At 45.8% G+C, this 13,721-nt stretch overlaps 1 protein-coding gene across 4 annotated transcripts in view; it reads left to right on the top strand.

Moving 5' to 3' along the window:
• Positions 1–13,721, top strand: part of zdhhc8b (zDHHC palmitoyltransferase 8b) — a 262,473-nt gene that overhangs the window by 208,784 nt on the left and 39,968 nt on the right. For all 4 annotated transcript variants that reach the window (XR_015081788.1, XM_086011956.1, XM_086011959.1 and 1 more), the window contains exon 2: positions 13,428–13,549. Coding sequence is in view for 3 of the 4 variants with exons in the window: in XM_086011956.1 (XP_085868082.1) it covers positions 13,428–13,549 (122 nt within the window). In the remaining variant the exon portion in view is untranslated. The remainder of the gene's footprint in view (positions 1–13,427; positions 13,550–13,721) is intronic.

Genomic DNA, 13,721 nt, shown 5'->3' with positions numbered 1-13,721 from the left:
CATCGGATCTCGATGGCGTCGAAGTCCCATTCAACAGACGTCAGCGGATACTGTGTGGTGACCCTGTCGGTTAGGGGCACGGAATATAAAAATTTTAAACTTCTCGTCCTGCCCCAGCTCTGCGCTGCCGTCCTACTAGGGCTGGATTTCCAATGCCACCTCCAAAGTGTCACTTTGGCATACGGTGGACCCCTCCCCCCACTCACAGTCTACAACCAGCAGTTTTTAAACCGCCCGCCGCATACCACCTGCGGCCTCTCCACTCTCAAAGTCCCGCCCCCCTCGTTCGCTAACCTCACCCGCAACTGTAAACCCGTCGCTACCAAGAGCAGGCGGTACAGCGCCGGGGACAGAGCTTTTATTAGCTCTGAGGTGCAGCGTCTCCTGAAGGAGGGCATCATCGAGGGGAGCACCAGCCCCTGGCGTGCCCAGGTCGTAGTCGTTAAGACCGGCAATAAAAACCGCCTGGTCATCGACTACAGCCAAACCATAAACCGGTACACCCAGCTGGACGCATACCCCCTCCCCCGCATATCTGACATGGTCAACCAGATTGCACAGTACCGGGTATTCTCCACCATCGACCTTAAGTCGGCCTATCACCAACTCCCTATCCGCCCTGAGGGACCGCCAGTATACCGCCTTCGAGGCGAATGGCCGCCTCTACCACTTCCTTAGGGCTCCCTTCGGCGTCACCAACGGGGTTTCGGTCTTCCAAAGGGAGGTGGACCGGATGGTTGACCAGAACGCGCTGCAGGCCACGTTTCCTTATCTAGATAACGTCACCATCTGCGGCCACGACCAGCAGGACCACGATGTTAATCTGGAGAAATTCCTCCGTACGGCCCAACGGCTGAACCTCACTTACAATAAGGAGAAATGTGTGTTTACCACCTCGCGCCTTGCCGTCCTCGGCTGCGTAGTAGAGAACGGAGTCATCGGCCCCGACCCCGAAAGAATGCGCCCCCTCATGGAGCTTCCCCTTCCCCACTGTCAAAAGGCACTGAAGAGAACCCTGGGGCTCTTCGCTTACTATGCCCAATGGGTGCCCAATTATGCGGACAAAGCCAGACCCCTCATGAAGTCCACCTCCTTCCCCCTGACAGCAGAAGCATGCGCAGCCTTCTCCCTCATAAAAGGAGACATTGCGAAGGCCACAATGCACGCAGTGGATGAGTCCATCCCTTTCCAAGTGGAGAACGATGCATCCGACTTCGCCCTAGCTGCAACCCTTAACCAGGCGGGGAGACCTGTGGCCTTCTTCTCAAGGACCCTCCAGGGCCCTGAGATCCGACACTCTTCTGTCGAGAAGGAGGCCCAGGCGATTGTGGAAGCGGTACGACGCTGGAGGCATTACCTGGCAGGCAAACGATTTACCCTCCTCACCGACCAGCGTTCGGTTGCTTTTATGTTTAATAACAAGCTGAGGGGCAAAACCAAGAACGACAAGATCTTGAGGTGGAGAATTGAGCTCTCCACCTACGAGTACGATATCTTGTACCGGCCTGGTAAACTCAACGAGCCCCCAGATGCTCTATCACGAGGTATATGCGCCAACGCGCAAGGTGATAGACTGCGGACCCTCCACAACGACCTCTGCCACCCCGGGGTCACTAGACTTTACCACTTCATTAAGGCCCGCAACCTGCCCTACTCCATCGAGGAGGTCAGGACCATGACCAGGAACTGCCAAGTCTGTGCCAAATGCAAACCGCATTTCTATAGACCGGACAGAGCAAGCCTGATCAAGGCCATCCGCCCCTTCGAGCGCTTGAGCATCGATTTTAAGGGGCCCCTCCCGTCCTCTGACCGTAATGTGTACTTCCTCAACATTATTGACGAGTACTCCCGTTTCCCCTTTGCCATCCCCTGCCCAGACATGACCAGTACCACGGTCATCAAATGCCTGAACGACCTCTTCGCCTTGTTCGGGTTCCCGAACTATATACATAGCGACCGGGGCTCATCCTTCATGAGCGAGGAACTTCGCCAGTTCCTGCTCGCGAGAGGTATTGCTGCAAGCAGGACCACCAGCTACAACCCCCGGGGGAACGGCCAGGTGGAAAGAGAGAACGCGACAGTTTGGAAGGCCGTCCTCTTAGCCCTGAAGTCTAAGGGCCTCCCAACCTCTCGCTGGCAGGAAGTCCTCCCGGCAGCGCTCCATTCCATCCGGTCACTGCTTTGTACCGCCATTAACGCCACCCCTCATGAGCAAATGTTCGTTTTCCCCAGGAAGTCGACTACAGGAACCTCGCTACCAACATGGCTGACTTCTCCGGGGCCCGTCCTGCTGCGGAAGCACGTGAGGACCCATAAAACAGACCCCCTGGTCGAGAGGGTGAACCTCCTGCACGCCAACCCCCAGTATGCCTATGTGGAATACCCAGACGGGCGGGAGGACACAGTCTCCTTGCGAGACCTCGCACCCTCGGGCACCCCTGAGACACCACCGTTATCCCCCACCACTCCCCCAAACCCAGCTCCTGTAGGCGGCATGCCGGAACCCCAGGGGCCTTCGTCGACCACGCAGACACCAGCATTAACATCAGATACTGCACCACCGCCGCCGCTGCTGCGCCGGTCAGAAAGGCTTACGAGGCCTCCTGATAGACTGACATACACGAACTGGTAGTACACTTCACCCCGCCGGACTCAATTTTAAACAAGGGGTGAATGTGGTAAACCACTGTTATCGTTCACAACCGTTCACTATTGTTACACTGTTATCACTGTTTACACTGTTGTTATCACTACACAAGGTTACCTCTTGCCATGCACGCTGTTATACCTAGGCATACCTCCGCCTGCTTGCCCAGGTATAAAGGTGACCGCTTGGCTAGTATTCTTCCTTGTTGGAACCGATCACCCACGAGGGTGGGCTCTGTTATTTAGCCAATAAAAACCTATCGTTACTATCTTAACTCGTCGCTTTTCATGGAATGAATTGATAGGTATATCACCCTGTCCCTGCTTTCTCCCCATATCCCTTGATCCCTTTAGCCTTAAAAAATATATCCAACTCCTTCTTGAATATAGTTAATGAATTGGCCTCCACTGCCTTCTGTGGTAGTGAATTCCACAGGTTCACCACTCTCTGGGTGAAGAAATTCCTCCTCATCTCTGTCCTAAATGGCTTACCCCTTATCCTTGGACTGTGACCCCTGGTTCTGGACTCTCCGACCATCGGGAACATCCTTCCTGCATCTAGTCTGTCTAGTCCTGTCAGAATTTTTAAAGTTTCAATGAGATCTCCTCTCATTCTTCTAAACTCCAGCGAGTACAAGCCCAATCGACCCAATCTCTCCTCATACGTCATTCCTGCCATCCCAGGTATCAGCCTGGTGAATCTTCGCTGCACTCCTTCCATGGCAAGAACATCCTTCCTCAGATAAGGTGACCAAAACTGCACACAATACTCAAGATGTGGTCTCACCAAGGCCCTGTACAACTGCAGCAAGACATCCTTGTTCCTGTACTCAAACCCTCTCGCTACGAAGGCCAACATACCATTTGCCTTCTTAACCGCCTGCTGCACCTGCATGCTTACCTTCAGCGACTGGTGCACAAGGACGCCCAGGTCTCGTTGCACTTCCCCTTCTCCCAATCTATTGTCATTCAGATAATAATCTGCCTTCCTGTTTTTGACACCAAAGTGGATAAGCATTTATCCATGTTATATTGCATCTGCCATGCTTCTGCCCAATCACCCAACCTGTCCAAATCATACTGGAGTTTCTCGGCATCCTCCTCACAGCACACGCGCCCACCCAGCTTTGTGTCTTCTGCAAACTTGGAGATATTACATCTACTTCCCTCGTCCAGATCATTAATATATATTGTGACTAGCTGGGGTCCAAGGACCAATCGCTGGGGTCCAAGGACCGATCCCTGCGGTACCCCACTAGTCACTGCCTGCCACTGGGAAAAAGAGCCGTTTATTCCAACTCTTTGCTTTCTGTCTGCCAACCAATTCTCTATCCAAGTCAATACCTTGCCCCAAATCCCATGTGCCTTAATTTTACACGCTAATCTCTTATGCGGGACCTTATCGAATGCCTTTTGAAAGTCCAAATACACCACATCCACTGGTTCTCCCTTCTCTATTTTACCAGTTACACCCTCAAAAAATTCCAGTAGATTAGCCAAGCACGATTTACCTTTTGTAAATCCATGTTGACTTTGTCTGATCCAGTCACTGTTTTCCAAGTGCTCTGCTATTACATCTTTTATAATGGACTCTAGCATTTTCCCCACTACCGATGTCAGGCTTACCGGTCTGTAATTCCCCATTTTCTCTCTACCGCCTTTTTTGAACAGTGGGGTAACATTAGCTACCCGCCAATCCGTGGGTACTGTTCCAGAGTCTATCGAATTTTGGAAGATGACCAGCAATGCATCTACTATTTCTAGGGCCACTTCCTTAAGTACCCTAGGATGTAGATTATCAGGCCCTGGGGATTTATCGGCCTTCAATGCCGTCAATTTCTCGAACACCGTTTCCCTACAAACACTGATTTCTATCAGTTCCTCCCTTTCATTAGACCCTATGTTCCCCGACATCTCTGGGAGGTTATTTGTGTCCTCCTTTGTGAAGACAGAACCAAAGTATGTATTTAATTGGTCTGCCATTTCTTTGTTCCCCATTATAAATTCCCCTGATTCTGACTGCAAGGGACCTACACTTGACTTTACCAATCTTTTTCTCTTCACATATCTATAAAAGCTTGTCAAGCCCATTGCTGGTGTCCTGCACTATGGGATCTGGCCTTTCAATTGGGTCTTTCAATTAAAATACTATTTAATTTTTGCTTCTATGGAGCCAGCAGTTCTATTGTCAATAGGCTGAAATACCCTAGAGTGGTTTCTCACTGGATATTATTTGCCAGGATTCATATTTTTTTTAGCTCTGCACAGTTTCCAAGAAAGAACAGCACGGCCGAGTTAAATTTAGCACTAGGTTTAAAAAAATGCTCCTGTGCAACGTGACCACGCTGAGACTGTCTATAGCTGTGATAAGCAAAGGAATCAAATAAAGCCATGCAGTCGTAAAGGAACGAAAGTGTCTCATTTAAATTTTTTGAACACCAAGTTCCCTTTCTGCTAAATTCAAAAAATGTAACAGTGACTGCATTTATTGCCCATCCCTAATTGCCCTTGAAAAGGTGGTGGTGAGCCACCGCCTTGAACAGCTGCAGTCCGTGTGGTGAAGGTGCTCCCACAGTGCTGTTAGGGAGGGAGTTCCAGGATTTTGACCCAGCGACGATGAAGGAACGGCCGATATATTTCCAAGTCAGGATGGTGTGTGTGACTTGGAGGGGAACTTGGAGGTGGCGGTGTTCCCATGCACCTGCTGCCCTTGTCCTTCTAAGGTATTTAATTGGCTGTAAAGCACTTTGGGATGCCCTGAGGCAGTGAAAGGCGCTATAGAAATGCAAGTAACAACAGAAAATGCTGGAAAAACTCAGCAGGCCAGGCAACATCCGTGGAGAGAGAAACGGAGTCAACATTTCGGGTCGAAACCCTTCTACAGAACTGAGAAACAAAGGCAGGAGATGAAAGATTAAAAGGCAGTTTGGGGGCAAGTTTTAATCTTTCATTTCCTGCCTTTGTTTCTCAGTTCTGTAGAAGGGTTTCGACCCGAAATGTTGACTCTGTTTTTCTCTCTCCACGGATGTTGCCGGGCCTGCTGAGTTTTTCCAGCGTTTTCTCTTGTTATTTCGGATTTCCAGCATCCGCAGTATTTTGCTATCCTAGAAATGCAAGTCTTTATTTATTTAAGTTTTTAATTAAAACATTTGCTGCTGAAAGGAAAGCAAAACCAAGCCAGCCAGCTGGAGCGAAGGCAGTTCCTATTTTGGGGGGGATTTGGACCAAAATGTCGGCCATAGTCCTGAAATGGCTAAGCATTTTCCTTGTTTAATGGTTTCCAGCCTTGTGGTTTGTGTCCAGGATACAAAATGAGAGTGTGAGCATTGCCGTGAGGCTTTCCTTTTTGCACGCAGACTGATTTCCATCAAAAAGTTCCTTCCTCTCGGAGGCCTCTAGGTGAAGAGCAGTTTATGTCAGAAATTTGTATGCTTGAATATTTGTGCAGGCAATCCGATCTGCCCATTTCAGAGTTTATATTACGAGGAGCAATGTTAGATGAGAGAGCAGGTTCTGTCTTTCTCGTAGGCAATTCTCTGCCAGCTCCATTCTTGAGAAGTCTTCAAGAAGTTTAGTTGTTGGTTTCCTTCAGATTTTTTCCCCTCCCTTCTTCCAGGCAGCCTTGGCTATGGAGTAATAACAGGAATGATCTTGAGCAGCCAGGTAGCATGATATCTGTATAAATCAGCAGGCCTGCATGAATTAGCATTACAGAGCCAGCAGTGTGTTAAAGAGCATTTTCTTTTCCTTCTAAGCCCAGCTCTGATGGGGTTGCCAACTCGAGTTGAACTTATTCCTGCAGGTTTCATCACATGATCACCCGCCTCCAACCGCCCCGCCCGGTCAAACAGCCCTTATTCCCATCTCCAGTATTGTTATAACTAATAAACAAAAGTGTGCAAAGCAAATGAAAAAAGCGCACAATTTGTTTAACACTCCTAGGTTTTTCTCCTGGGTTGCTCGCAGTAGTGATTAATCTTTAATTCGGTAGTATGGTTGATGTGTATATGGACTTTCAAAAGGTGTTTGACAAAGTACCACACAATAGACTTGTTAGCAAAATTGAAGGCCATGGGATTAAAGGGACAGTGGCTGCTTGGATAGGAATTTGGCTAATGGGCAGAAAGTAGTGGTGGACAGTTGTTTTTCAGATTGAAGGGAAGTGTGCAGCGGTGTCCCCTAGGGGTCCGTATTGGGACCACTGTTTTTGATGTATATTAATGACCTCAACTTGGGTATACAGGGCATAATTTCAAAGTTTGCAGATGACACTGAACTCGGAAATGTAGTAAACAGTGAGGAGGATAGTAACAGACTTCAGGAGGACATACAGACTGGTGAAATGGGCAGACACATGGAAGATGAAATTTAACAGAGGTGTGAAGTTGTTCATTTTGGTAGTTAGAATGATGAGAGGCAATATTAACTAAATGGTATAATTTTAAAGGGGCTGCAGGAACAGAGAGACCTGGGGGTGTATGTACACAAATCATTGAAGGTGGCAGGACATGTTGAGAAGGCTGTTAAAAGGACATACGGGATCCTTGGCTTTATTAATAGAGGAATAGAGTACAAAAGCAAGGAAATTATGCTAAACCTTTATAAAACCCTGGTTAGGCCCCAGTTGGAGTATTGTGTCCAATTCTGGGCACCACACTTTAGGAAGGATGTGACGGCATTGGAGAGGGTGCAGAGCTGATTTACTAGAATGGTGCCAGGGCCTGAGTAACTTGAGTTATGTGGAGAGACTAGAGAAGCTGGGGTTGTTCTCCTTGGAGCAGAGAAGGTTAAGGGGAGATTTAATAGAGATGTTCAAAATCATGAATGGTTTTAATAGAGTAAATAAGGAGAAATTGTTTCCAGTGGCCAGAGGGTCGGTAAACAGAGGGCACAGATTTAAAGTTATTGGCAAAAGAACCAGAGGGGAGATGAGAAGAATTTTCTTTATCCAGCGAGTTGTTGTGATCTGGAACACGCTGCCTGAAAGGGCGGTGGAAGCAGATTCAATAGTAACTTTCAAAAGGGAAATGCGTAAATACTTGAAGGGGAAATATTTGCAGGACTACGGGGAAAGAGCAGGGGAGTGGGACTAATTTGATAGCTCTTTCAAAGGCACAATGGGCTGAATGGCCTCCTGTGCTGTATCATTCTATGATTCTGTGAATTCCTGGACACTCCAGGGCAATCCTGGAACACTGGCAACCCTGAGCCCCAATCATTCCTGCTGTGCTGTTATTTTGGAGGTGGGCAGGCAGAGTTGCGTCTATTTCCGAGCTAACATGGTACTGTCTGTCTCTCCATCTGGTCTGCTGGGTTTAGACTGCACGTACCAACAAATTTAAAGAAAAAAATTAAGTGAGAAGCCTCACTAAAATGATGCCTTTCTAAAAACACAAAGGAACTTGACTGTTCTTTTGATTTTTTAACTACCTCTTTCTTTTGAAAAGTCATTGTTTGAGCAGTGTGTTGCAGAGAATTGACCATTTCTGACAGCGTAAGGAAGTTGAATTAAAACACCATCATTAACCCAGGGTTCTTCAGTGTGTATACAGGAACTGAGTCTATTCCTATTCTAATGTCTGGTGTTGAGGAGCCTAATATTTGATCAAAGTGTTAAATTGAAGATTTTTGGTGCCGACATGCTTTTGTAAATATAAATTAAATCTGCTGGTGACATCTGGTGTCACAACACTAGAATTGCAAACTTTAAAAAAAAATCCAATCTGCAGCCCATGTGGTTGCTTAACAGCATCTGAGCACTGGAGGTAAATCAAGTATAAAAGGGACCTTCCTCAACACTTTCATAGAACGTATGAGACTTGCATAGAACAGGCCATTCGGCCCAATTGATCCATGCCGGTGTTTCTGCTCGACACGAGCCTCCTCCCACCCCATTTCATCTAACCCCATCAGCGTAACCTTCTATTCCTTTCTCCCTCGTGTGTTTATCGAGCTTCCCCTTAAATGCTCTTTGGAAATCATTAATAGGTGCTGTTTCTAAATGTTTGATCTTAATTACCGCCAGTTAGGAATCTACAGTCCTCACAGTCTGGCTAAACAAATATACATACTGTTCAGTCCGCTGCAGCTATGATCAGCTGTTTGTTTAGCGGCAGTTCAAATTTGAATGCTTTGACTGTTCCTAATAGGGTCTAATTGTACTGCTAATCATCCTTAACTTAGACAATTGAGCCCAATGTTTATTCCAACTGGAGGGCGACTTGGCCTTTGATAATCCTGTCAAATTAGTATTCATTTGGTAGATAATGCCAATTCCTCTATCAGTACAGGAGTGTAGTGGTGAAATAACAACAGAAAATGCTGGAAAAACTCAGCAGGTCCGGCAACATCCGTGGAGAGAAATTTGAGTTGACGTTTCGGGTCGAACCCTTCTTCAAAACTGGAATGAAAAGAAACTGGATCGGAGGCAGGGCTGCGATCGGACAAAAGAATAAAAGAACCAAAAGAAGTAAAAGAGATTAGAAACTAGACGAGATGGTAATAGGCTGGGATTAGGTGTAAAGTGTACTGGCAGAGCAAAAGATAGCTGCCAGGTGTGAGAGAGAAACAAAAGGAAAGGGGGGGGGGTGGGAAAAGGAGTGGAAAAATTACAAGAAAAAATGAAATGGGGGCCGAGCTCATGATCTGAAATTGTTGAACTCGATATTGAGTCCGGAAGGCTGCAGAGTGCCTAATCTGAAGTGTAGTGGTGAAGGTCGACTCGCACCTCAAGTCATGAGTTCAAATCCCACCATGTTGAAACTGAATTCAATAAATCTGGTCATTTGTGGGCTGTCAGCAGAAAAAAATGACTGAATAATATTGGGGAAAACACCATTTTCGCTTTGAATAGTGTCGTCGGATCTTTGACACCCACCTGAGTAGACAGATAATGGCTCAGTTTAACAATAACACCTCTGATAATACAGCACTCCTTCAGTAAGGTACTGAAGTGTAGCCTAGATTATGTGCTCAAGTCCTGGAATGGAGAACATCACTTCTTCATTATATCATTTTTCTCAGATGTTGTGTTGATCGTGATGTATGTCACCAGCAATATCTCTTTACAAATTTCTGAACTTTTGCAAATAATTGCCTACATTTTCGTTTATTTTCTTTTTTTTTTACTAGTATTGTTACTCGAGCTCAATAAAAGCTCCTGTTAGCTTCCCTGAAGATTATATCTGCACTCACTATTTAACACTGAAAGAGCTGAACTAACTGTGGTAGAGATAATGAACATTGACGATGTGATAATTTAGCTTAAATAACAACAGAAAATGCTGGAAAAACTCAGCAGGCCAGGCAACATCCACGGAGAGAGAATAGAGTCAACGTTTCGGGTCGAAACCCTTCGTCAGGACTGAAAACACACAGGAAATGAAACAGATTAAAAGGCCAGTTTGGGGGCTGGGAAATGGGGATGAAAGAACAAAAGAGAAGTGAAGAGACATTAAGAGGTATTCAAAACCAGACGAGATGGTGCGAGGACTAGTGGAGACAAGACGGCTCTAGATGAGGTGTGAAATGCGCTGGCAGAATGAGAGGGAGAGAAAAAAGGGGGAAGGGCACAAAACAAAGAAATGGATAAAAAGTATATATAAAAATGTAATAGGGGCCGAGGTTATGATCTGAAATTGTTGAACTCGATATTGAGTCCGGAAGGCTGTAAAGTGCCTAATCGGAAGATGAGGTGCTGTTCGAGCTTACACTAGGTTTAGCTTCTTCACACCAGTTGGGTGCCACCCTAACTAGTTTCTCTCTGCCATTAGTGCTTAATCATTACATTAAAATAACCAAAAAGGATTGAAATATTCCAAGTTTCTTTAATGGTTCTTTATGACTAAAACACTTCTTAAAACTAATGCTGTAGCTCATTAAAATTTGGCACAGTTGAAGACGATTAGTTTTGTCCTTTAATCGCACTTCACATGATGACATCGGGTTCCCCCACCCCCCAGAGGAGCAACTATTCCTTCCAGATTACAAAATTTATAATCAGCAGGGGCCATTTCTAGCCCTGGAGCCCTGGTTATAGAGCCCATAAAGCCCAGGCAACTCGGTACTTGTATTTCATACTCACTGTTTTGTTCTCTTTAGATTTTGTGGCTCTGGAAGTTTGAAAGGGACTGCTGCTATTGCTTCACGTGTGAATAAATCCTACATTAGACCACCGATATCAGCAGCTTAGATATATACAAATGAATCGAAACATTAAACTTTATATGTGGCGCTCGAGAATCCACGCTATGCACCCAAACGCCTCGGGAAGATAAAAAGGTTCGACACAACCTGATGTGCAGCGTGCATGTAGCAATGCTCAGAGTAACTGTGAAGTGAGCAGAACTACTGTACAGTATATTGCAGTTTTCAAGCATGTGTGTGGGTTCAGCCTTGTAGGTTGTCACTTCAATTCAGCACAACGGGGAGATTCCACCGCTCTCTGAACCAAACCAGGAGGTTTGGGCACATCCCGATCCACACCTGCCGCTGTTTCAGTGGTGGTTGCAAACAGCTGCGCTGAGATTGCATTTATTGGAACTTGAAATCTGAAACGTCAGTGCATTCAGTAGCATTCCGATTCCACAGGGGTCCCAGCGGTTAAGGTACAGATGTCATTCTGCGCTTACATTTTATGCTGTAACAGCTGTGAGAGATTGTCCAGGCCCTGTTGCTCAGGAGATGACCCCAAGGTCATTTGTAAAGAACATTAAAAGATTTCACAATTCAGGTTTCTGCAGTGGTTCTGTAGTAATATGGAACTGTACATTTAATGGAAGACTAGCATGGATGGTGATGCTCCCTAACTTTTTATAGGTGCTGATTGTAACTAACAACATGCTATTTGAAAGAAAGTTCTGTTTTCATCGTGCTTCACATTTTGCCCTTTCAGTTCTTTATTGTGACAAGCTTGTCCTCTGACAATTTGTCTGCATCATTTTGGCCAGAAATTCGGGTCGGGGGCTTCCCGCGGGTGCAAGCCTCCGACCTGCACTTAGCTAGCGCACCGGCCGTTGTGCTGTGGGCCCGCGTGGGATTCTGATCCTGGGCCGCCTCCAACTGCAGGGACGCAGTGCTTGCGTATCCCAGGGGCGCAGTTAGTTCAAAGCGTCCCCTGGGAGTGGGCCATGGAGAGCCAATTGTAGCAGGGAATCTCTATTCAGGACAGGAAGACCTGGCAAATCTATGAAATAGAGATCGGCCCCAAAACATCACTAAAACTTCAAATAAAATTTTTTTTAATCACATTTTTAAAATAACTATAAATTACATAAAATAACTATTTTAAACAATAATTTAAATTTTTGAAAAATTAATTACATTTTCTAATGGGGCTAAAAAAACTTACCTTTCTTTAAAGTATTTAAAAATAATAAACCTGTGGAAAAAATGTTTTAATTTTACTTAATTCACCACTTACCTTGTTAAAAGCAGGCCTTGCGACTGCTTTTTAAAAGCGTAGCTGCTGCAGACTTACCCTCCCGGAGAAACCTGTAAAAAAAACCAAAAAAACGGAAGTTCCAGGCATACGCGCTGCCTCTCCGGCGCACGTGTTCGACCTGTGAACCCCTTCTTTCAAGGGAATGGAAGTTCCGGTTTCCCGCGCATGCGCAGTGCATGCACGAAACCGGCACTTTCGTTGGCCCTACGCGTGAGTACCCAGAGCGTACTCACCCGTGGGGACCTGAATTCCTGGCCCTATATTTTTTTCTGCACGTCACTTTCTGGCTTGCGGAAGCCACTGGTTAGATTGCTGTCTCTGCCCGTTTGTAAGTGAAGAGAAGGATCCCAGTGGTTGAGCTGCAGACGCCATTCTGGGATGAAATGTGAAGCTATGAAATTCCAGAAACCTTTCCAGTTTCACTGGAGTTATTCTAAACCAGTGGTGCCTTTGCTGTCTGTAGCTATGACAAGTCAAAAGTGATCTATTTTTAAAAAGGTTTTTCAGAAACTGAACTGCAGAAATGAACCCTGCACTAAAGTTACAACAACAGAAACGTGCATTTATATAGCGCCTTTTAATGCAGTAAAACGTCCCAAGGCGCTTTTCAGGAGCGTTATCAGACAAATTTGACACCGAGCCACATAGAGATATCAGGACAGGTTGGTCACAGGTAGGTTTTAAGGAGCGTCTTAAAGGAGGAGGAAGAGGTAGATCGGCGGAGAGATTTAGCGAGCCTATTCCAGAGCTTAGGGCTATGGCTACCAATAGTGGAGCCATGAAAATTGGGGACATTACAGTCTCCTCCTCATTCCTGAAGGTCCATTATTCTGCGTTTTATACTTTGAACCTAAATTTTATAGATGGACTTGGAGAAATGTACAAAACTTAAACATTGCTTATTCTGGAGTTCTTCAAAATATTTACATAATAATCATATAAACAATAAGTATATAAAAACAATGGTACAGAAATGATACTGCTGTGTCCAAAGGGTCAATGAGTTACATAACTACTGATGATCTTCAACTATTAAGTTGCATTTTCTATTTAGAAAAATAGTTTTTTCCGATTGCTCGTCAGGACATCCATACGTTTTATTCTGTTATCTCCCCCACTTACTGCTTGCGGCAGAAGATGAGACTCGAACTGGTGTCTGGTGCCAAAGGTGTTGGGAGCCCTCAAGCACCCTGGCGCACGCTTGAAACTAGACGGTGAATGTTGGAGGGCTGTTCAATCGCTCTTCTCACTTCCCAGCAGGACTGACTGGATAGAATTGAAGAACACAGAGCCTTGGTTGATTCTTTTCCTAACCTGTATTTTCTTTTGTTTCCAAAAGGTGCCCTTGGTTAACAAAAGAAATCTCTCCAGCAATTCCAGTCTACAATGGCCTCATGTTTCTGTTTGTTTTGGCAAACTTCAGCATGGCAACGTTTATGGACCCGGGAATATTTCCACGAGGTTGGTGTGCAAAGATTATACGTCTACAGTTTGCAAGTTCCCGGCGTTGTTTAAGAGTAAAGAACTTCCTTATTGCAGAACTTTTCTGAAGTGCCAGCCATGTTAATTGGCAAGAGATTCTGCCGGTAGCTCAGTGGTAGGGTGAACCACTGCTCTAAACTCAACGTGTGTG

This window comes from Somniosus microcephalus, chromosome 19 (assembly GCF_052327205.1).
Source record: "Somniosus microcephalus isolate GS21.2 chromosome 19, FLI_Smic_1.0, whole genome shotgun sequence".
Classification (NCBI taxonomy): domain Eukaryota; kingdom Metazoa; phylum Chordata; class Chondrichthyes; order Squaliformes; family Somniosidae; genus Somniosus; species Somniosus microcephalus.
The sequence above is the reverse complement of the archived record's forward strand: the minus strand, read 5'-3'. Positions and strand labels throughout refer to the sequence as shown.